At 38.7% G+C, this 24383-nt stretch overlaps 1 protein-coding gene across 1 annotated transcript in view; it reads right to left on the bottom strand.

Moving 5' to 3' along the window:
- The window catches only part of F13A1 (coagulation factor XIII, A1 polypeptide), a 302545-nt gene that overhangs the window by 156320 nt on the left and 121842 nt on the right, over window positions 1-24383 (bottom strand). The window contains exon 5 of the mRNA XM_006888734.1: window positions 22090-22197. Within this exon, the coding sequence (XP_006888796.1) occupies window positions 22090-22197 (108 nt within the window). The remainder of the gene's footprint in view (window positions 1-22089; window positions 22198-24383) is intronic.

Raw genomic sequence — 24383 nt, forward strand, 5'->3', positions numbered from 1 at the left:
TCAGAACTGGCTTTGACAAGCACTGTGGCATTTGGACAAGAACAAACTGGGAGGAGGGTAGAGAGAATAGTGCAACAATGAATGAATGGAAACTCAAAATCTCTGTAAATGTTTATGAAAATTAATAAAATATAGAAACTAAAAAAAAATTAAGATGGGAGTAATCAAGGTTATATTTTCTTTCCATACCTATTCAATCTGTGTGCTGAAAAAATTATTTGAAAAGCTGGACTTTATGAACAGGAATGTGGCCTCAGGATTGGAGGAAGACTCACCTATAACCTGTGTAATGCAACTAATACAACCTTGCTTGCTGAAAGTGAAATAAAATACTAGTAGTGGCTATTTCTGGGTGGTAAATTTGGGTTAATTCTTGGGAGGAGGAGTTTTACACATCATATTTAACATATTCTACATTGTATGAACACATTTTAGAGAAAGGTGAAATTTTTTTTATTAAAAAAGTGTTAATTTTTTAAAAAAGACTAGAAACAAATATTACAAATGCTGTGTTAATTCAAGTATACACATTTAAGCCTACCATGTTGTCCATGAGAGAAGGATGGGTATTCTCTTCCATTGTAAGTGCAGCCTCTGAAAATCTGCTTGGAGGCCAGCAATGAGTCAGTTCCCACTCAAAGGCACATATCCACAACATATACGCACATCAATAATAATTCTTTTCTTCCTTATTCTTTCTTGGATACTTAAAATTTTCCAAAATATTTATCCTAAGAGATATTGCTGTCATTAGTTTCCATCAAGTTGGATCTCACTTGTGAGTGATGACCTTGTGCACTCCAGAACAAACATTATTCTACCTTGTACTTCTTTCACATATATTGTTGATGATTGCCTTTGAGTCAAGCACAACTTATAGCGACCCTATGAACAAAAGGCCTGAAGCCTTTCCATAACTATCGACATTTCTCAAAGTTCATAGAGTTTCTGGGGGCATGTTGTTTAGGAAGTGGATGCCACTCCTGTTTCCAAAACAAAATCCACTGATCTTCAGTCACTTCCCCCTCAGCCATGCTGAACCTTCCATCAAATTTTAAAGCCTATAAGTCTTTATGGGAAGAAACTTTTCAATCTTTCTTCTACACAGTGGCTGATGGATTTGAAATGATGGCCTTTTAGTGACCAGCCTGGTAGGTTATTCCATTTGGTGAGCTATGACCCTACTGTGGTTCGAATCCACCACTCCTTGGGAGAAAGATGGCAGTTTCCACCCACTGCAATGTACAGCCTCAGAAACTGGTTGGAAGATCACTCTGGGTCAGAATTGGCTCAGTGGCAGTGAATGAGTAAGATGCCATCAGGCAAGGTTGTCAGGAGAGATCAGTCCTGGAGAAGGATGTATCTGTTAGTAAAACTTCAGAAGAAGAGAGAATATAGCTTACTGAGATGGTCTGGTACAGTGGCTGCAACAATAGGTTCAAACACAGCAGCAATTGTAAGGATGGCCCAAGACTGAGCAGTATTCCATTCAATAGCATATTGAGGTTGCTATGAGTTGTAATAAAACAACTTTCTTAAGGAAGAGATACACAATTTGGAAAAGGAAGGTGAGAATGGTTGCACAAGTTTGAGAATGTAAATCACCAGGCCTTTTTTTGCAGTCAGTCTTTGGAATATCCACTAAAACATCATGAATGACAGTGCTAGTATTTAAAATATAAGTGATATTGTTAACAGCAATACAGTCACATGCAAGGTACCATAGTTTGACAAACTGAGAGACAAATGGTGAAGCCTAGGGGATAGAATATTAAAATTACTTCTGTGAGTTAAAAAAGAAGGTGCTGCCTAGTGGTGCAACTGATAATAAAGTAGTGAAAATATTACACCCTATAATGGGAGCTCTGGTGGCCTAGTGACAAGAAGTTTTGCTACAATCCTAAACACATGTCATTCAAGGCCACCAGTTTCTCTGGTAGCAGGGTGAGGAATCTCTCAGATTTCAGGGTTTGGGTTCATGAGGAATGACAGACTGGGAATCAGCTATGATGGGGCAGAGGGGAGGGGCACAGGCATGCTCTTTGTGGACTAAACAGGGAACAGCCTGAGCATTTAGGAGACAGACTGACAGAGTTTGGGTGACTGTAGGAAATCTGGCCAAAAAAGGGTCTTGTGGGTAGTTGTTGCTATTTGCCTATTGATCACTCATTTACTTACTCACTGCTTTCTAGTGGGTTTTGACTCACGTCAGAGAGATACAAGTTAAAACCTAAGGAGATACAACCACCACCTTCCACTGAGTTTCTGAGGGTGTATTTTGCTATGACAGGATACTGTCCAACTTTCTCCCTGGTGGATCTGAACCTCTAGAGGTGTTCAGCCTTTGGGTTAGCAGCACAGCTCCCTACACACTACGTCACCATCTCTCTCATTGCCATTAAGTCAGAACCTATGCATAATTGACCTTATAGTGGGTTTTCTGAAAATTACACAGAATACTGCTCATCTTGATCCTGAGAGGCAGCTGGTAGATTTGAATTGCCTGCCTTTGGGTTGACACAGCAACTCCTTGTCCACTAGGCCTAGAGAGCGCCATGCATAGTGTAACCATTATGATCCATAATGATCCACTGTTACCATCATTGTTAATCCTCATTAGACCACTGTGATCCATAAGGTTTTGACTGGCTGATATTAGCAAGTAGAGCCTGAGGCTCTTCCTAGTCCATGCTAATCTGGAAACTTCACTGACACCTGTGCAGTGTCACAGAAACTCATAAGCTTCTACTACACATGGGTGAGGAGGACTGGTTAGCACACTTGATTCTGAGTTAGGAAGCACAGTAGCCCTGGTCTTGGACATAAGAATTAACACTGGGAGACAGCCACCCTAGGAAACAAAATAAGCTCTGAGTTCCTGTACCTTTCAAGGGATAAAGAGGATGCCTAGAAGCATGCCAGATACTGGACTTCTTTCCCATTGTGGTCACGGGGTATAAAAAGTCCTAAAATGTAGATACTGAAAATATAATTACTGGAAAATAGAGAAATTGACCATTTCTTGATTCTTTAGGCTTGTGCAACACATGCTTTCAGATTTTGTGTAGTTCAGTTCCTTTTGTTTAGTGTTATCTTCTTCTTTATGGCACTGTGGCATGTTAACAGTGATGATGGCTGATTTAACTTTATTAAAAGTATTTGTAAAAAATAATAGATGCCAGTATCATCATGGCCCTGTGGTATTTAAATATTTCCTGGAGACTACTCTGGTGGATTAAAAACACTGTTCTTTCAGCTGGTAACACAAAAGATAACTCTAATATCAGGGTTCATGCAATGTACTTATTTTGTTGCTAACAATCTTTTCAAAACACTTAAAACAGCATTGTTGTTATTGATATTTAAAATGCAACATCACTGCACAAAGAGATCATTAAAGTAAGTCAAAGTCTGGGAAAATATCCTCTATAAACAAATCAAATGAAGGATTTGTACATAGTCAGACTACTTATAGGGTAACTACAACCCAATACTACATAGACAAGTAATTTAATATGAAATTAAATAGAGGTTGCCTAAAAGAAAGATCTATAACTGGTCAATAAACGCATAAAAAGGTATTCAACATTAGTCATCAGAGAAATAAAAATTGAAACCTAAGGATATACTGCTATATACTCATTAGAATAATTAAGCACAAGTCAAAAAATACTAAATTATAGATGAAGCTGTAGAAAAATGAGAACTCTCACCTGTTATTGACAAGCATATAAAATGGTAAGCCACTTTGAAAAAAATGGCATATTTTATAAAGTTAAATATTTATCATTATCTTCTTATCCCAAAGACATGAATACATATATACATAAGGAAGAATTTGTATATAGAAGCTAGCATAGTCTTCGTTCATATTAATATCAAATTAGAAACATCTCAAATGTTTATCAACAAGAGAATAGACAGATTGTGATAGACTTATACAGTATAATACAATAAAATTCATTTAAAAAAAAACAAATGAAAAATACACACCAGAATCAATTGAGTAAGGAATAGCTAGCTCCAAATCTTACATACTGTATTTATATATTAAGCTAAAATCAGGTAAAATTAATTTATTAAAAACAATTAGAACAATGGTTCCTTTGGTGGGGGAGGGTAAACTGACTAGAGGGGATCAAGGTGGCAATAGAGATGCCTATATTTTGAGCTTTAATCAACATCAAGAAAACAAAGATTCTCACCACTGGGCCAAATGACAGCATCAGTTTGGATGGTGAAGAGACTGAGATAGTTAACAGTTTCAGTTTGCTTGGCTCCACAGTCAACGCTCTTGGTATCAGCAGCCAGGAAATCAAGAGACAAATTGCATGGGAAAGTCGGCTGTCAGGGATGGAGACAAAGGTGTGCCTGATCCAGGATATAGTTTTTGCAATTGCTTGCTATTCTTCAGAGAGCTGGACAGTGACTAGGGATGATAGAAGGAGAATTGATGCCTTTGAGCTGTGGTGCTGGAGAAGAGTGTTGAATATACCATGGACTGCTAGGAGAACAAACAGGTCTGTCCTGGAGAAGGTGAAGCTAGAATGCTCCTTGGAGTCAAGGATTCTGAAGCTTTGTCTAATATACTTTGGGCTTGTTGCAAGGAAGGACCAGGACTAGTCCTTGGAGAAGGACATCATGTTTGGTAGAGTGGAGGGACAGCACAGGAAAGGAAGACCCTCGATGGGATGGATCGATTCTGTGATTGAGGTGGTGGGAATAAGTGTGTCAGAGACAGTGAGGTTGGCACAGGATAGAGCAGGGTTTAGGGCTCTTGTACATAAGGTTGTTATGAGTCGCAAGCAACTCGACAGCACATAACAACCACCACAATGCATTGATGGTTAGATTGAAAAATGCTACAACCACTATGAAACACTGTTTGGTGTTTCCTTACAGAGCTGAAAATAGAAATCTCATATGACCTAGCTATCCCACTACTAGAAATATAACCCAAAAAATTAAGAACTGAAACCCAAACAGAGATATGTGCACCTATGTTCATAATGGTGTTATTCACAATGGCAAGAAGATGGAAACAGCTCATATGCCCTTCAACAAACGAAAGGACTGAGAAATTGTGGTACGATCACGTGACTGATTATTATGCAGCACAAAGAAACAATAATTTTGTAAAATATTATACAACATGAGAAAGTTTAGAGAGCATTATGCTGCATGGAAACTCAGTCACATAAGGACAAATATTGAGTAAGACTCCAATTGTGAAAATAAGAGGATAACTGTGCAAGATGTGTGTAAATATTCAAAAGGAGGAGGAGAAGAGAAGAAAGGCAGGGAAAGGGAAGGTGGAAAAATCACCAGAATAGCAGAGGTTTGTGAGCAGAGAGGGGTGAAGGAATCGGAAAGGTTCAATGGGGACTTGAAAAGGTGGGGTCATAATAGGCATAGATTAATGATGATAATAAAAAATATAATGTATATTAATGTAGAAAACACAAAGTACAAAACATGATGTATATGAATGTACACGAATCAATAAAAAATTTAAAAATGCTTATGTTTTTATATGAGTCCTTTATATGTGCCTAATGGTAAGAAGCTCTGGTGCACTCGTGAAAGCACAGTTCTAATCCACCAGTTGCTCCACAGGAGAAGGCTGGGTAATCTCCTCCCATGTAATTAACTGCCTCTGAAAACCTGCTGGAGGGTCAGCTATAGGTTGCTTCTGACTCCATCATACACAAAACCAACAACCCTAATATATTTTGTGACATGTATACCCACTGGTATGTAAATATTCTTTGGTAGGTATACACAATACACAGCTATGGCCTGGGTATGCAGTGAAGTTAATTTTTCATAATAGTCATTACAAGGGATTATTAAACTTGTCCTCCTCAGTCACTAAGACTTCTTATTTGGTCAAACAGATTTCATTGCTTGGCAGTCAAAAGAGTAGTAACTTGATGAAGACAATGAAAGAAAGTTAGATTTTTAAGCTCTGCAAGTCTTGACTGCTTTTATCAATCTTATATCACCACTGCATGGAACAGGACTTCAAAAACATGTGAATGAAAGATATAGATGGATGGGAGAAGGTTAAAAGCAAAACAACAGGAATAAAGGAAAGCAAAGAGGGAACGTAGGTACTCAGAGCGGTCAGGTATGTCCTCAAGGGCAGTGATAACTTTGCAATGTTTACATCCGTCTATCCTGGGAGAGCTGCCTCCTGAGACCAGTGCAGCCCCAGTGGCACAGCTTGGAGGAAGTGCTGAAAAACAGCCCGTATTTCAGAAATAGCCTGTGTGATTACAAAATAGATGCAGCATTGAAAACTCATTCCAAGAAGCAATTCAGGGGGAGCCGACATTTAGATTGACTGTGATTATCACATTTGAGAGATGGCTTGTGATAAATGTCTGTTTTTCTCCAAAAATATGGGCAGCACAGGCATAAGAAATGTAACCTTAATAATTGAGAAACCAAGCTGTTTTCCCACAAATGAAAACTTCATTACATTGCTGGCTTTTACCATAAAGGGGGGGGGGAGATGCCTGAACAATTCATTGTCCCCTAACTTTCCCCTCCTGAAAGAAAAGGAGTGTCTTCCTGACTTAGACAGGGCTTATATATTTTACCTAAACAGTTCAGATGATGAGGAGAGGACAGACAGAGGACAAATACAGTGGAAAGAAAATATTATACGTGGAATAGTGGGGTCAAGCAAACTGTTCTATCAGAGACTTTGATAAAGTTACTGAGCTTTCTGATACCTCTCTCCCTCCATTTTTTATTTGGTTATTTATGAAATGTATACATTTACTCAAAAGTAACTAAGAACATACTTTCTGTTAGGCAAATTCCATGTGCTGACTCTAAGTGTATTTGCCAATTGTTAAAAATCCCCCATAAACAGAAATGCAAATATCTGGTAAACAAAGTGACATTATAGTATAATGTTTATCTCGAAATGTACCCAAGGACTATTCTGATTTCACCCATCTCTTTCTCTCCTTCATCATTGATTTTCTCAATCACTCTTGATCTGTGAGTTCAGTAGCCTATGTTTAGATATCTAGAGTCCAATGTTATATAGGCTTTTAAATATATTATTAGAACTGTTGTTGTTAGGTGTCATAGAGTTGAGTGTGACATATACAGACCCCATGAATAACAGAACTGAACGCTGTTCTATCCTGTGACATCCTCAATTTCTGGTGTACTTAAGATCATTGCTGTAGACACTGTGTCAATCCGTTTGGTTGAGGCTCTTCCTCTCTTTCACCAACACTCTGACTTTCCAAGCATGATGGCCTTCTCCAAGAAACAGCCTCTCTTAGCAATATACCACAAGTATGTGAAACAAAGCTTTGTCATCTTTGCCTCCAAGAAGCACTCTGGTTTCACTTTCTCCAGGATAAATCTGTTCATTCTTTTGGGAGTCCATGGAATCTTCAGTACTCAACCTTGACACTACAGTTCAAAGGCATGGATTCTTTTTCTATCATCCTTATTCATTGTCCAGCTTTCAGACGCATAACAAATGAGTGAAAAAACCATGACCTGAATCAGACACACTTTAGTCTTCAAACAGAAATCATTATTCTTCAGTAATTTGGAGAATTCCTTGACAGCGGACTTTTCCAGTGAATTATATCCCTTGACCTCCTGACAGCTGGTACCAAGGGTGTTGATTGTGAATCACTGTAAGTTTAAATCATTGAAAATTTACGTCTTTTCTCCACTTATCATGGTATTACCTATAGGTTCAGTTATGAGAACTAGTGTTTTGTTTATGTTGAGATGTAATTGATACTGAAGGCGAGTACTTGATCTTCTGCAGTAAGCACTTCAATTCCTTCTCATTTTCAGCAAGTAAGGTTATGTCATTTGCATAACACAAGTTATTGATGAGTCTTCTTTATAACTTAACCCTAACTCTGATACTACATTCTGCTTCATAAAGTCCAGTTTCTCAAATGTTAGTTCAGCAAATACAATGAACAGCTATGAGGAAGGAATACAGTCCTGATACACATCTTTCTTAATTTTAAACCATGCAGTGTTCCCTTGCTCTGTTTGGACAAAAGCTTCTTGATCTAAGTACAAGTTTAACATGAGCGTAATTAAACATTCTGGAATTTCTATTTTCAATGTTAATCATAATTTTTATGATAAATATAGTAAAATACCTTTGCATTGTCTATAAAACAAAATAGACATTCTTCTGGTAATTCTCTGCTTTCAGCCAGGATCTATCTGACTTTAGCAATGATATCCTTGGTGCCAACAGCCTCTTCTAAGCCTAAATTAAACTTCTGGCAGTTCTCTTTTCAATGTACTGTTCTAGCTGTTTTTTGAATGATCTTCATAAATATTTTACTTGTCTGTGATATTACAAAGACAGTGTAGAAAGGAAAAAATATAGAAATGGATGTCAGAAGAGTCTCTGAAAACTGGACAAGAGTATTGAGCCTGATAAAACAAAGGGAAGAGATACCGAAGTAAAAAAGCTGAATAGAAGATTTCAGAGGGCTGCTTGGGAAAACAAAGCCAAGTATTGTAACAGTATGTGCAGCAGCTGGAATTGGAGAATAAAAAGGGAAAACTTGCTTGGCATTTCTCAAGCTGAGAAAACTGAAGAACAAATTAAAGCCTCAAGTTACAATCCTGAGAGATGCTGTGAAAAATCTTGAATGATCCAGGAAGCATCAAAAGAAGACAGAGAGTTACTGAACCAAAAATACTTGATCAATGCTGAAATATTTTAGGAAGTACTGTATGATCAGGAGTCAATGATGCGGAAGGAAGAAGTTGAAACTACAGTGAAGGAATTTGCAAAAAAAAATAAGGTCCCAGGTATTGAAAGGATACCAACTGACATGGTTTAAATGACAGATGAAGCCCTGGCCATGCTCACCAGTCTATGCCCACAAATTTGGAGGACAGCTGCCCAGCCAACTGACTGGAAGAGATCTTGTTGTTTACTAGAATTAGCGTTTTCATATTTTACCCAAATTGAATGGAAATAACATTCTTCATGTACACTGGGAGCCCCTACTTTTTGAGAAATGACCCACTAGGAATACCATAAAAACATCAGAGACTCTAGTTTGTCCTCTCATCACAAAACAAAGAATGCTATTTTTTTTCCATTCCTGGGCATGAGAAAGAAAAGAACAATTTGAAATAAAAATCTGATAGCATCAGATACTTAAATCCAGCATGAAGCCCTGCATTTGGCAGTGGCCACCAGACTGGGAAACTTGACCTCTAGGAATCTGCAAAGTGTATAATGCAGATATATGAGTTATTTTCACCCTTCCAAGATGCCAAATGGAAATTGTATCTTTATGTTCAAAATGATGGCCCTGAAACAGAACAACCAGAATGTAAATAATGAGAATGTTCACACACTGTGAAGGATGTAGCCAAGGTCACTGAACAGCGTATAAAGAAATTCTATGGGCATATGAACTGCTTTGTAAACCTTAACCAAAGCACAATAAAATACTTTTTTTTTCAGATGGCACTGAATCGTATTCATTATAATACTTGATCTGGTTCTTATCAGAGGGTCTGATTGATAATTACATAAGTGGAAAGGAGTTATGTTGCCAGTGCAAAGACACAAGGTTCAAATCCATTAGCTTCATGCAATTTACTGCCTCTGAAAACGCACTGGATAGTTAGCTATGAGTGGGTTCGTACTCACTGGTACATAACAAAGACAACAACAGCAATGCAAGAAAAAGGAGACCAAATATTATTAAATAGTAATGTTTTTTTGATAGATTGAATAAAAGAAAATAAACCCATATGGGAAAATGTGAAAGCTCATTGGTGGGGAAAAGGTTGGGAATGCTAACTATTCAGCACCTGGGTCCTGAAATTTCTCTGTGGCAGTCCAATCTAAGAAAAGGAATTTTAGCTGGTTTAAAAATCAATTTCCTTTGATTTTAATGTGATTGGACTGTATGATCATGTGAAACATGAATCTTTGCAGTTTACTAGAGTGTAGTACTGTTTGGCAAGATATTAAAGTGGTGATTACATTATTATATATTTTTTCATACATAGCAAAAGGACTTTCTAAATCATAGGGCAAGGGGAAGGGAAGAAATATGGACAAAGTGAAAAATAACATTATGTTCAGTTTGTCTATGCATTTTCAGGTGCTTGGGGACCAGAGCCCTAAGTGATGATTTGTCTTATAGGTTACTATAATTCATCTTACACTGGGCCCTAGGAATTCTAGGACCTGTTTCCACTTTTGATCAGCTCAATTTATTAGCTGATGTTCAAAAAAAATTTTTTAATACTCGAGTACATTGAACATCGATTGTTTAAAACAAGTTCAGTGTTGAGTTAGTTCCCAAGAGTCACAGTCAGATAAAGGGATTAATGTGGATTAATGATGGCATTGTGATTCGATACCAGTAAAAACCAGGTTAAAAATAAATGTGAATACCTCATGGGAAGATGAAAAGTCCAGCCTAGCAAGAATATCAAGCCCTGGAATTTTAAAATATGTGATTGTGTTGACTTCTTTTTCTTCCTCTCTTATCTTTTCAATTTTCTTATCAACATTAATTTGTTTGGTTTTCTTTCTAATAGAACAAAAATGGCATGGAGGCAAATAACTGTAAATGTTGGAACACTGTGGAAAAAACCTGAGTGGTGGGAATTGTATGTTTCCTGAAATACAAAACAACCTAACCCCTAGAGGAGCAAACTATGCCATCCCACCATGGGGAAAGAGTCTCTGTGACTATCAGCAAGGTTTATTATTGCTACGGATCCATGCTAGTCATTGCTCTCCCTTCTTTTCCAACCACTCAACAATTGTTAGATCAACGTGCAATACTGAGGTAATTGTAAACTAAGATTTAGAGATTTCTTCTCCCATACTATTCTATACTTATTTTCATGAAAGACTTTACTAACATGTGTTACAGTTTTTAATTTTTGTTGATGTTGGTCTTTTGGTTAGACTATTTCTATGCAAGAAAGAAGTATGATTGATTCACAGTTTTACTCTGACTGGTAGATTCTCAATTAATACTTGTTGAATTAATGAGTCAATACTAAGTGTTTTATCATCAGCATCATCGTGGCCATCATAACCATCCTCATCTCCACCACTACTAACATCACCATCACAAGTATGCTTACAATTATCACCATCTCCACCACAACCACCTCATGACCAACAAATGCTGTTAGCACTCCTATAGAGGCAATGATTATCCTCATCAGCACCAGCACCACAGCCACTATTGCTGTCATTATTATCACTATCACAACCACCTTCACCATCATCATCACTACCAATACCACCCTTAATATACACTAATCCAATCCCTTTTGGGGAATTTCCAGGGACACACTCTTGGCTATTTAGAATCACTATTGGCTACTTGTTGTTGTTGTTGTTGTTATGTGCTGTCGAGTCACTTGCGACTCATAGCGACCCTATGTACAACAGCCCTAAACTCTGCTCTGTCCTGTGCCTATTGCACAGTCTCTGATACACCCATCCAGATTACCTCAGTCACTGAATCAATCCACCCATAGGGGGTTTTCCTCTTCTGCACTGTCCATCCACTTTACCAAGCATGATGTCCCTCTCCAAGGACCTGGCCCTCCTTGCAACATGTCCAAAGTATGTTAGATGGAGCCTTAGAATACTTGCCTCCAAGGAGCAGCCCGGTTTGACCCTTTCCAGGATGAATCTGTTTGTTTTCCTAGCAGTCCATGGTACCCTCAATACTCTTCTCCAGCACCACAGCTCAAAGACATCAATTCTCCTTCTATCCTCCTTGGTCATTGTCCAACTCTCTGATGCATAACAAGTGATTGCAAAGACCATGGCCTGTATCAGACGCACCTTAGTCTCCAAAGAGACACCATTGCTCTTCAGTACTTTGGAGAGATCCCCAACAGCAGACTTTCCCATGGCAATACACCTTTTAATTTCTTGGCTACTGGTGCCAAGAGTGTTGACTGTGGAGCCAAGCAAACTGAAGCTGTGAACAAACTCAATCTCTTCACCACCCATTCTGATGCTGCCAGTTGGTCCAGTGGTGAGAATCTTTGTCTTCTTGACACTGAGCCTCAATCCATATTGGAGGCTGCAGTCCTTGACCTCTGCAGAAGCGCATCAGGTCCTCCTCAGTTTCAGCAAGCAGGGTTGTATCATCTGCATATCGCAGATTGTTGATAGATCTTCCACCAATCTTGACCCCACATTTCTCCTCATAGAGCCCAGCCTCCTGGATAATCTGTTCTGCAAATAGGTTGAAAAGGTATGGAGACAGGACACATTTCTGGTGTACACCCTTCCCCATTTTAAACCGTTCAGTGTTTCCTTGCTCTGTTCTGACGACTGCCTCTTGGTCCAAGTAGAGGTTTCTCATTAGCATGATCAAGTGTTCTGGGATTCCCATTCTTCTCAGGGTCAGCACAGTTTGTTATGATCCACACAGTCAAATGCCTTTGCATAGTCAATGAAACACAGATAGACATTCCTCTGGTATTCCCTGCTTTCACCTAAGATCCATCTAACATTAGCTACAATATCCCTAGTACCACGACCCCTTCTAAACCCAGCCTGGACTTCTGGCAGTTCTCTGCTGATGTGCTGTTCCAGTCATTTTTGGATAATCTTTAATAGAATCTTGTTTGCATGTGAAATCACTTATATTGTTCTATAGTTTCCACATTCTGTTGGGTCACCGTTCTACATTTAATTCACATATTTATTCATTTAGCATTGCTGTTTAAAACCTACCTGTTCTGAGATCCTTTCCCTTGTTCTTCTCTATGAGGCATCATGTTAACTTGAAATAGTAATCGTGTTATTGGCAATAATGCATTACTGTTGGCTCTCTAACGAGGTTTGGTGGCAAGATGCATTAAGTATTAATTATGCTGCTAACTTAAAGTTAAGTGGTTTGAATGCACCAGCTGCTCCATAGGAGAAAGATGGGCAGTCTCCAGCTATAAAGATTACAGCCTTGGAAACTGGATGGCCAATTACTAGGAATTTAAATTGACTTGATGACAATGAGTTTAGGGTTTTTGTTTTTACTTGGTTTTTGGTTTTGTAGTGTTTTGATTATTTTTCATATTGCCCTTCTAATGTATATAAGTTTAGATTAAGGACTATATTTAGCTTCATCTCAGAAACTTATTTGCTGTCTGTCTCTGTGTGACATCATTTCCAAGAGCCTCCACTTCCTCCCGTCAAAGACTCCTTGAGAATCCTTTAAATCTCACAAACTTGTAATATGCAGATTTGAACCAAGATTGTTTATTACTTCTTTACTTAGAAGATAGAATAAGCACAAGGGTAAAACATTGGGGAGTTTCACAGAGAATTGAGCAAACTTCATCTGCAGTGACCTCATCATTGCAGTAGCAGCTGAATCTCCCTGGAGAAGCTCCTTGCCCTGAGATGCTGCCAGATCCAGTCAGAGACAGAAACAGTCACGGGCAGGTAACCACCCAGCAGTAATGCCAGACTGCTGTTACCAAATCCCCTTTTCTCTGGGACCATGCTGTCTTTGTTACAGCATGTTACAGTACAGATGTTCTGGTGGGCTGATTGGAAACTCAAACTCCACATCAGGTTTTAGAACAGCATTTTGGGTTAGAAATGGAATGTTTTGTTACTATCATTTGAGATAAAAGAAGTTTCAGATGGCACATAGCATCCAGTGTGAACCTTTTTGGCACATTTCCTGAACATTTTTTTTTTCCTGGTGGGGACTGTGACATCAAAGATGAAGTGAAAAGAAAGTGTCAATCAAGCTTTATGATTTAAGAAGAAATGATAATTTTGGACAAGTTTCTTCTTCCCCTCACTTAAATCACTGATTGTGAAATGCATTAATGGTTGGTTACCCATGGCAGACAGTGTTGGGTGGAGATACCAGATTAAAACAAGCTTGGAAGCAGGAGTGGCATCCACTTTCATAATAGCTTGCCTCGGGAAATCCTCTGAACCTGGAGAGAGGATGAAAGACACACAAATGTTGAGGACTTTCCTTCATAGGGTCACTATGAGTCGCCTGCGACTCGATGGCACTTAACAACTATGACAACACTTAAATCAACTCACAGTGTAGCATTGGTAGAACAGACTATTCATAATTTACAAGATTCTAAACAAAAGTTTGCTTATATAAAGTGAGAGCATCTTAAGCCTGATGCCCAGACACAGAGATCACAATATTTTGGGAGTTCTTTCTCCTGGGACCATCCAATAGCTTCAGGCTATCTAGATTGTCATAAACTTTTCCTATTTTCACATAATAATGAAGCAAATAGTAAAAAAAATAGAGAAGTAGAGAAAATACTGCATATATTTTAAAAAGTAACAAAAAAGAGAGCATTGTTTTGGTCAGTGCTTCAAACTGATTTCAACTTATTCAATGGAGAGCAAAACCAGAACATACCTGACCTTTTAAAATTTTGGTGAAGCAGAATAAGAATTAGAATGTGAAAAATTGTAGATTCAACTCCTGGAATAGGCTATCTGGAAGAAGCAAAAGATTCAAAATCCTTTTGAATTTTATGGGGGAGTCAATTCGATTATTTTGTAGACTATGAGAAGGGAAGAAGAGTGAAAGCATTGTAATTGGTCACCATTATTGAGAGAAGTACTGTTGTTTCTGACCCTGCTATTTAAGGTATTTCATTGTGATGCAACACGCACAAAGTCCCTGTTTTCTAAGGAGACCAAGTTTCTAGGATGGAGTTAACTGACAATGTTTAATCTGGTTGTTGTTCTGGTTCACTCATATTTTACAACTTTACATCCGTTCCTGGCCATCACTGAGCCCAGAAGAAGTGGTTTGAAGCCATGGTTTTGAGAAATAAATGGCTATTCTTGTGGCACTGGAAAAGACAAATGAGGTTTGAGTACAATGATCAAGAAATAGACCTTGTGAGACCTTGGCCAAGATCACATAAAAAGTTCAGTGGGAAAGCAAGATAGAGATCAGAACCCTTGACATGGGGCCAAGACCCTTTCCATATGGCAATGCTTTTTCTCTCACGTTAGTTATTTACACTCTACTAGCTGAGAAGAATGGAAATTTCATTAACTGTGCTCATGTGACACCTATATATAACACCAAAAGTAGTTGTCTAAACAGAAAAAGAGAATACTAAAATGTTTTAAAATCAAGAAAGGTGTACAATGGAATTGTATTCTTTCTTCATACCTAATAAATCTCTAGATGCTCAGAAAGGTCAGTGAAGGAGAGGAAGACCTTCAACCAGGTGGACTGACACAATGATACTGCAATGGACTCTAATGTGTCAGAAAGTGTGAGGATGGCACAGGATAGGACAGGGTTCAAATCTGCTTTCCATAGGATCACTTAGGGTTGAACTTGACTCAAGAGCACCTAACAACAACAACAACATTAAATCTCCATGCTGAATCAATAATTAAAGAAGCTGTGCTTTATTAAGATAAATATGACATCAGGAATGGAGAGAGATTCATCAACAACCAGCATTATGTAGATGACACAACTTCGTTGCAGAAAGTGAAAAGGGCTTAAAGCACTTACTGAAGCCTTCAAAATGGAATACCCCTTAATATAAAAAAAAATAAAAAGTCTTCACTATTTAACCAATAATCTACACCATGATAGCTGAAAGGAAAATAAAAAGGTTGTCAATTATTTAATTTTACTTTGATCCACTATCAACACATATGGTAGCAGCAGTCAAGAAATCAAAAGATATGTTACATAGGAGAAATCTGCTATCAAGGACATAGTAAAAGTGCTAAGGATCAAAAATATCAGTGTAAAAGTTAAGGTGTACCTGAGCCATGTGCTAGTAGTTTCACTTGCTTCCTGTACATCTGAAAGTTGGGCAATGAATAAAGAAGATTGAAGAAGTATCAAAGCCTTTGAATAGTGTTGCTTTGAACTGTAGTACTGAATAGACCACTGATTGCCCAAAGAGCCAACAAATCTTCCTTGAAGGAAGTGTAACCAGGGTGTTCCATATAGGCAAGGATAGTGAATTGTCGTCTTACACACTTTGAGTATGTTACAAAGGTGGGACAATTCTCAGAAAAAGATATCCTGGGAAAGATAGAGGAGAAATAAAGGAGAAGCAAGTCCTCAACAAGGTAGATAGCTACAATGACTGACAGTGGGCTGGTGCCTGGCTGAGATCATGGGGGTGATGTGGGATAGGTCAGGATTCCCATCGATTGTTCAGAGGATTGCTGTGAGCAATAGTTGACTTGATCGCACCTAAAAACAACAGCTGAGAAAAAAATGGAACCACTGAATGTGGGGCTCTCAAATGGAGGTAATTGTAACCTCCAGGAGATATTTAGAGGTATCTGCACACATTTTTAATTGCCATAATTTAGGGAGAGGGGGCAAAGTGTGTTACTGCATAAGTTAGGGAGAGGGGAAGAAGGGGGTTGTTTGTATCTTGCTTATAGAGGGCTGACTGCTATTAAATACCCTAGAGTGCACAGGAAAGCCTCCACACAGATTTATTTATGCGGCCCAGAGTATTAATTATAGTGAGGTTAAGAAATCATGGCTTTGTGATTTCCTCAAGGCTATACATACTGGACAGTAGAGATCTCACCTCCCTCTTCTGAGATTATGTACGTAAATCCAATTACTGTCATCTGTCACAGAAAGCTTATATTATATGAGTCATCATCCAGGCTCTTTTAGCATCCTGCACTCAGCGACTCTGAAAATTTCTTGCCACCTTCAGTAATTGACTTCTATCACGACCAATGTAAATAAGTTTGTCTCTGAGACTTAGTCATGTGCTTTTGCCTTCTTCGCCCACTACTCTTTCCTTGAGTCCGATCTGGGTCACAGCTCTATTCCCATCCTTCCTGGCAATATTTACTCCTTGGAGTGATCGGTCATCCACCATTTTAACCTCAGCATGAGGTGAAGTGGGTGTGTTAGCCTTTCTGAAGAATCTGCATGTCTGGCATAGTATTTGGACCCTGTGAAAGGAATTTTGAGCCTTAGTGACCAGGCTGGGGAGGTGTTTGAAGATGTTTGCCAAAAAACATGCAGGCGGTTTCTGTTTCAGGGTTCTCTGTTGCTCTTCTCCCTGAAGCAAAATTACTGACCCTACATCCTCTAAGTAGGAGATATGGTTAGATTCTCCCAAATTCAAACAGTTTCCTTCTGAGTTCCCTAAATAATCTTCTCATACTGTAAGGCAAGTCTTTAATTGAGAAAACGGAAGATTCTTCTCTTTCCCAATGCCCACTGTTTTTTTACTAATTTCAGCCAACTATTTCCTGATAGATTTCTCATATCTGTGAAAAGCAGTCATGACCAGAACATCAGGAACAATCAGAAAACATGATTTAAAATAATTCACACAAAACTCTTATCTTTGTCAATTTTCATTTGAGGATCAATATCTTAGTTTTTAAAAATCGTTAATGGACGAATGTTGTTAAGAGTCACAGAACTATTTTAAAGTGAGGATTAAAGAAGATAAAAGGAGTGAAAGAATTTTGAAAACTACCAAGAATTTTGCATCTATCAACAACTGTGATGATGAAAAGAGAGGCATTAGCCCAGGAATCCAGGGCAGGGCCTCTGTCTCTACCACACAAAGGTACCACAGCCACCGAACTAAACCGAAACCAAACTGCTCACCCATAGTTTGCCTTTCGTTAGTTCTAAACCTTATCATTGAATTCTACATTTTAAAAATTAGAGCTTCATAGACTTGTTACGATTAATGAAATTTCCAGGCAATTTGCATTAGGATTATGTGCTTAATGCAAGACTTAATAGCCTCCACTTGGCTCCGTGCCACTAGAGACAGTATTATGGGAGTTACTTTATATTTGCTAGGCAGTGATTTCAGGATTAATAAAAACATGCAAAGTGAAGGAATAACCTTAAAATGATGAGCATTCCATTGAAGGATACTTTAAAAAAATTAAATTATATTTCACTACTGCGTTGGTTCCCCGTTGATGGTAAACCTATCAGGGTGACTTAAAATATGAGAGAATGGAGAAAGCTAAAACAGGAAAAGAAAAGATTAGATACTATTCAGCATATCTTATGACAAATAGTTTTCATAAAGAAATTCTTAAATTTTTAAGAATTCATTGTCTTTGCATTCTGTAAAAGGTGAAAATTATCAGTATATACTTGGTTTTGCCTTAACTTTTGAAATTCTGCTATTTATTAAATTTACCACTGGGTCAGTTGGCAGCATCAGGATGGATGGTGAAGAGATTGAGATTGTTCACAGCTTTAGTCTGCTTGGCTCTACAGTCAACACTCTTGGCACCAGCAGACAGGAAATTAAAAGACATATTGCGATGGGAAAGTCTGGTGTTAGGGACCTCTCCAAAGTATGGAAGAGCAATGGAGTCTCTCTGGAGACTAAGGTGTGTCTGATAAAATCACTGGTACAATCACTTTTTATGTGTTCGAGAGTTGGACCATGACTAGGGAGAATAGAAGGAGAATTGATGCCTTTGCGCTGTGGTACTGGAGAAGAGTATTGAGGGTACCATGGACTGCTAAGAAAACAAACAGATTTATCCTGGAGAGGGTTAAACTTGGCTGCTCCTTGGAGGCAAGGATTCTGGGGCTTCGTCGGACATACTTTGGTCATGTTGTAAGGAGAGACTAGTCCTTGGAGAGGGACATCATGATTGGGAGGGTGGAGGTACGGCGCAGGAGAGGAAGGCCCTCTATGAGGTGGACTGATGCAGTGACTAGTGTAATCGGGGTGGGGGTGTCAGAGACAGTGTGATTGGCACAAGACAGAGCAGCATTTAGGGCTGTTGTACATAGGGTCACTACGAGTTACAAGTGACTTGATGGCACATAACAACAACAGCAACAGCAACAACTTGGAGGTAAGTTACTAATAAAATAAGAATATATTTTTTTAAAAGCTAACTAGAAATCACAGCTCATATCATTGCCAGATTATTATTATTTTTATATAAAAAGAAAAAATATTTTTGGGAACTCTGGTGGCTTAACAGTAAGGTGTTGGGCTGCCAACTCAAAGGGAGATTGATTAAATCCACCAAATGCACCAGGGGAGAGAGATGGAAGTCAATTTGTTGTTAGGTACCATTGAGTTGAGTACAAAATATAGTGACTCTATGAACAACAGATCTGAACCCTGCCCTATCCTGTGCTATCGTCACACTTCTGGAGATATTAGAGCCCATTATAGCAGTCACCATGTCAATCCAAAAGGTCTATGGTCTGCTGACCCTCAACCTTCAAGCATCACATCCCTTTCCAAGGACACATCCCTCTCCAAGGAATAGCCCCTCCTAGCCACATGCCCAACATATGTGAGGCAAATGTTCATCCTCTTTGCCTCCAAAAAGCATTCTTGCTGCACACTCTCCAAAACATATTTGTTTGTTCTTTTGGCAGTCCATGGGATGTTAAGCGTTCTTCTCCAACACCATAGCTCAAAGGCTTCAATTCTACTGTCATCCTTATTCACTGCCCAACACTCAGATGCATAGCAAGTGATTAGAAAAACCATCAGACACACTTTAGTCCTCAAACTGACATCCTTGCTCTTTAACAGCTTGGAGAGTTCCCTAACTGCAGACTTCCCCAGTGCAGTACATCTCCTGATTTCCTGACTGCTGGTACCAAGGATGTTAATTGTGGATCCAAGTAAAATGAAGTTACTGGCCGTTTGAATATTTTCTCCATCCATCATGATGTTGCCTATCAGTCCAGTGATAAGAATCTTTGTTTTCTTGACATTGAGATGTAATATACTGAATGAATATACAGAAAGCATCAAAAGGAGATGGATGGAAAACACAGTCTCTGTACCAAAAAGAACTGACTGACATTTAAAAATTTCAGAAAGTACCATATAAGCAAAAGTCAAATAGAGCTCCATAATAGCATGAGTGCTATTCACCTCACAGAACTCCTGTGAAGAATAACCAGTAAAAATGAAAATTAAAAACCCCAAACCATTGCCACTCAATCTACTCTAATGTGTCATGATCCCACAAGACAAATTATAACTTTTTAATAGGGTTTTAGCAGAATTTTCAAGGCCCCTTAAATATTTGCAGATACATATTACCATATCTTTCTCCCACTTAGGAAGAACAGTCAGTTATTAATTATAAAGCACTTTGCTGAGGTATCACTGTAATAGAAGTTACAATTAGATGGAATAATTTATTTTTTTACTGTTACTATTACTGTTACTTTAATGTTACCACAGTCAACACTCTTGACACCAGTAGCCAGGAAATTAAAAGGCACATTGCCATGAGAAAGTCTGCTGTTAGGGACCTCTCCAAAGTACTGAAGAGCAGGGGTGTCTCTTTGGAGACTAAGGTGCATCTGATACAGGCCATGGTCTTCCCAACCACATGTTATGCATCAGAGAGTTGGACAATGACCAAGGAGGATAGAAAGAGAATTGATGCCTTTGAGCTGTGGTGCTGGAGAAGAGTATTGAAAATACCATGGACTGCTAGGAAAACAAACAGATTCATACTAGGAAGGGTTAAGCCAGGAGGCTCCCTGGAGGCAAGGACTCTGAGGCTCCGTCTAACATACTTTGGACATGTTGTGAGGAGAGACCGGTCCTTGGAGAGGGACATCATGCTTGGGAGGGTGGAGGGACAGCGCAGGAGGGGAAGGCCCTCTAGGAGGTGGATTGATTCAGTGACTGGGATAATTGGGATGGGAGTGTCAGAGACAGAGCAATTGGCACAGGACAGAGCAGTGTTTAGGGCTGTTGTACGTAGGGTCACTATGAGTCGCAAGTGACTCGACAGCACATAACAACAACAACAATTGTTGTTATCAGTGTGAAAATAGATAAAGACTAGATTCTTGCATGTCTCTCTCTGTGTATGCATATGTATCCTTTGATCAATTGATTGATTACATTGTTTTTAGGTGCTGTCAAATTAAATATGAGCCACAGTTACACTATAAACAACAGATCTGACAATACTGTCTTATCCTGTGTCATCCCCATACTTTCTGACACACTTGAGCCCATTGTAGCAGTCATTGTGTCAATCTCATTGAGGACTTTCTCTATTGCTGTTCCTCTACTTTCCAAAGCATGATGTATTCCTCTAAGAAATAATTTCTCCTAATAACATACTCGAAGAATGTGAGACAAAGCTTTATAATCTTTGCTCTCTTCATAATGCAGGTTATTGATGAGTCTTTCTCTAATCTTGATGCCAATCTCTTCTCCATAGAGTCTAGTTTCTTGAATAATTTGTTCAAGCATTCAGATTGAATAGGTATTAAGAGAGGATATGACTCTGACACGCTCCTTTTTTAATTTTAAAACATGTGATGCTCCCTTGCTCTGTTCACATACAGCCTCTTGGTCTAGGTATAGGTTTCACATGATTGATCCTAGTCAGTGTCACTTAGTCATAGCATTCTTTAGTTCTAAAACAAGAAGTTCTTAAGAATAATGGTTCTGTGCTTCTTGCTGTTAGGTGCTTTTGAGTCAACAGGGAGTGGCCCAATGAACAGCTGATTGGAACCTTGCTCTATCCAGAACCATCCTCACAACCTCTGCCATGCTTGAAACTACTGTTACAGTCACTGCCAATTCATCTCACTGAGGGTTATTTTCTTCCTTTGCTGACCTTAGACCTTTCCCAGAACAATGTCCTTTTCCAAGGACTGTCCCCTCCCAAAAATATGCCCAAAGTATGTGAGCCAAATTTCACCATCCTGACCTCTAAGAAGCACACTGGCTGCACTTCCTAAAAGACAGATTTATTTATTCTTTTGCAAGTCCATGGTATTGAATGCCCGCCCATTCCATACTCATTGCCAAAACTAAAATTCCATCATTATGTACCACGATTTGCTTAAAACCAATGAAACACACAATGATGAGAAAATCATTATATTATAGAGCAATGACAAGCAAGCTTAGGAAATTCCTAGCTCTATATGGATGCCATAAACTGTAATTCTACAAATAAAATATCAAGTGTTAGGCACCATTTCAGTAGCTTAATGAATTACCATCTATTCTCGGGCAAATGACATGTGTTGTAAATTTTAGTAATCATTAGTTGTCACTTACCATAGCAGATCCAACTCGGCTGACTTTGATTGGATTCCCCCGCCCAGAGAGGTCCATGTTTGCTCTGTCCATCACATATAAGCATGTGTCAAGTATGCCTTCTTCAAACTGTCCAGGAGAAAAGAAAAGGATAAACCACTCAGTGTTCACTCTGTAAAGAAAGTATTCTCTGCTGAAAAAAAAAAAAAGACACCAAAATGAACTGAGATTTAATGAGCATATTACCTATTATCTCTTATAATATTTAGTATGGTGTATCAAAATGAAAGGAACAATACATCTTCTTTTTCTCCCCCAAACAACTAACAAGAACATAAAACAACATTTAAATGTAAATAGAACTACTAGACTGCTGAACCACTCAAAGCACATAAACCATTGTGAAGTTCTTCAGAAGACTGTACAAATGAATTAAGACAAAACCTTTCCATAAAATTCTGAGTTCACCTTTAAACAGATAACTTTCAGTTCTTAGGGAGCTCTGGTGGCCTAGTGGTAATAAGCTGTATTTCTAAGCCAAAGATAAGGCAGTTCAAATCCACTAGCTACTCTGTGGGAGAAGAATGGGCAGTCTCCTGAAAACCCCATGAAAGGGCGACTGTGAGTTGGTTCTGACTTAACAGTACATAACAACAAGTATTTCAGTGTAACATACTTCAGTTGTAGTATTGTTTAATCACAGTCTTTTTATAATGAATGTTAGTTTAATGTTCTACGACTTCTGAGACAATAGAGACTCCATGGTCAAAGAGAGAATAAAGGCCTAAAGACTTCAGAGGACAGCACCGAGGCATTTCTGGTGTTCCGTTCAATTGACTTAGACAAGAATACTGGTCACAAGAAACACCAGAATTTTCTAAGAAAGAATTGTTATTCTTGTATGCCATCGAGTTGGAACCAACTCCTAGTTGACCCTTCAGCAGGTTTTCAAGAGACTGTAAATTACACAAGAGTAGATTGCCCATATTTCTCCTTCAGGGCAGTTGGTGGATTTGAACAGCATGCCTTTAGGTTGGCAACACAACTCCTTACTACCAGGCAATCAGAGCTTCCTAAGCAAACATTGAACATGGTAAATTAACAAAATGATGAGTTTGAAAGATTTCCCCTATACTATAACTCAGTGTAATAGAACATTTCCCTGAATGACTGAAATCTTACGTATCACTTACCCAAGCATTTGTGTCATAGAAATAATAATTTTAATGGTTAGTTACCACATAATAACCTATTGAATCCAGTTAGAATATCTACTCTGCGGGCACGCACAACTGAAATGACAGATGCAGTAATGGGTAATTGTTCTAGTCCTCCAGGTGTATAAATAACTCATTATCTTGGTTCTTCTTTAAGCAACATGCTCAGCTATGTCTATGGGACATAATCAAACTAACTGGAGAGTTAATGAAATAGTCACATAGCTAGTTAGTTCCCTACAGCACGGGACTTGACTTGTTTTTCTGGCTGGAGGACCAAAATAAACTGATTTGTAAGTGATATTAGACAAGTTAGTGCTTAAGTTTGGTAGCTCTTATTTGCTTTTGACTCTTATTCATTATATACCCTTAAATAACAGAACACAAAGCTGCCCACTCTTGTGCCATCTTTGTGGTCCTAGTGATTTTGAAGTCCGTTGCTGGACTTTGGTGTCAATCCATCTCATTGAGGGTCTCCCTCACTTACACTGGCCCTCCACTTCAACAAACTTCTCCAGAGATCCGTCAGAAATGACATGTACAAAGTAAGTGAGTTGAAGCCTCAGACAAGGTACTGTGACCTATCGGATTATTACTGGCCAAGTTTTCTGAGTAGATCATCAGGTCTTTCTTTCTAGTCTCTCCACCTGAATGTTCTGACAAAACCTAACCATTTTATATCACCTTAGTGGTGTTTTAAATATTCATGTCATAACCTCCAACATCACAGTGACATACAATTGATCTGTCACAGAATGCAAAACTAACGAGCATGTGATAAGTTTTAAGAGTACCCACAATTACAAGCTGGAGCTCTGTTGGCTTAGTAGTAAGATTTTTGCCAAAGCAAAGGTAATGCAATTCACACCCATCAGCTGTTCCACAGGAGAGAGACGAACAATCTCCTCCCATGTGATTTATCGCTCTGAAAACCCACTGGAAGGTCAGCTGTGGGTCGGTTCGGACTTGATGGTACTCAGCAACTTTTACAATCAAAGATATGCTGGCTCAGAAACAGCCTGGACCTGCCCGGGGCACTTTCCCAGTTCTGCTATCTACTCATCCTTTGTTTGACTGTCCTTTTCATTGTCCATCTAT

Source organism: Elephantulus edwardii, unplaced genomic scaffold (genome assembly GCF_000299155.1).
Source record: "Elephantulus edwardii isolate Elephantulus edwardi_28Jun2011 unplaced genomic scaffold, EleEdw1.0 scaffold00071, whole genome shotgun sequence".
NCBI lineage: Eukaryota > Metazoa > Chordata > Mammalia > Macroscelidea > Macroscelididae > Elephantulus > Elephantulus edwardii.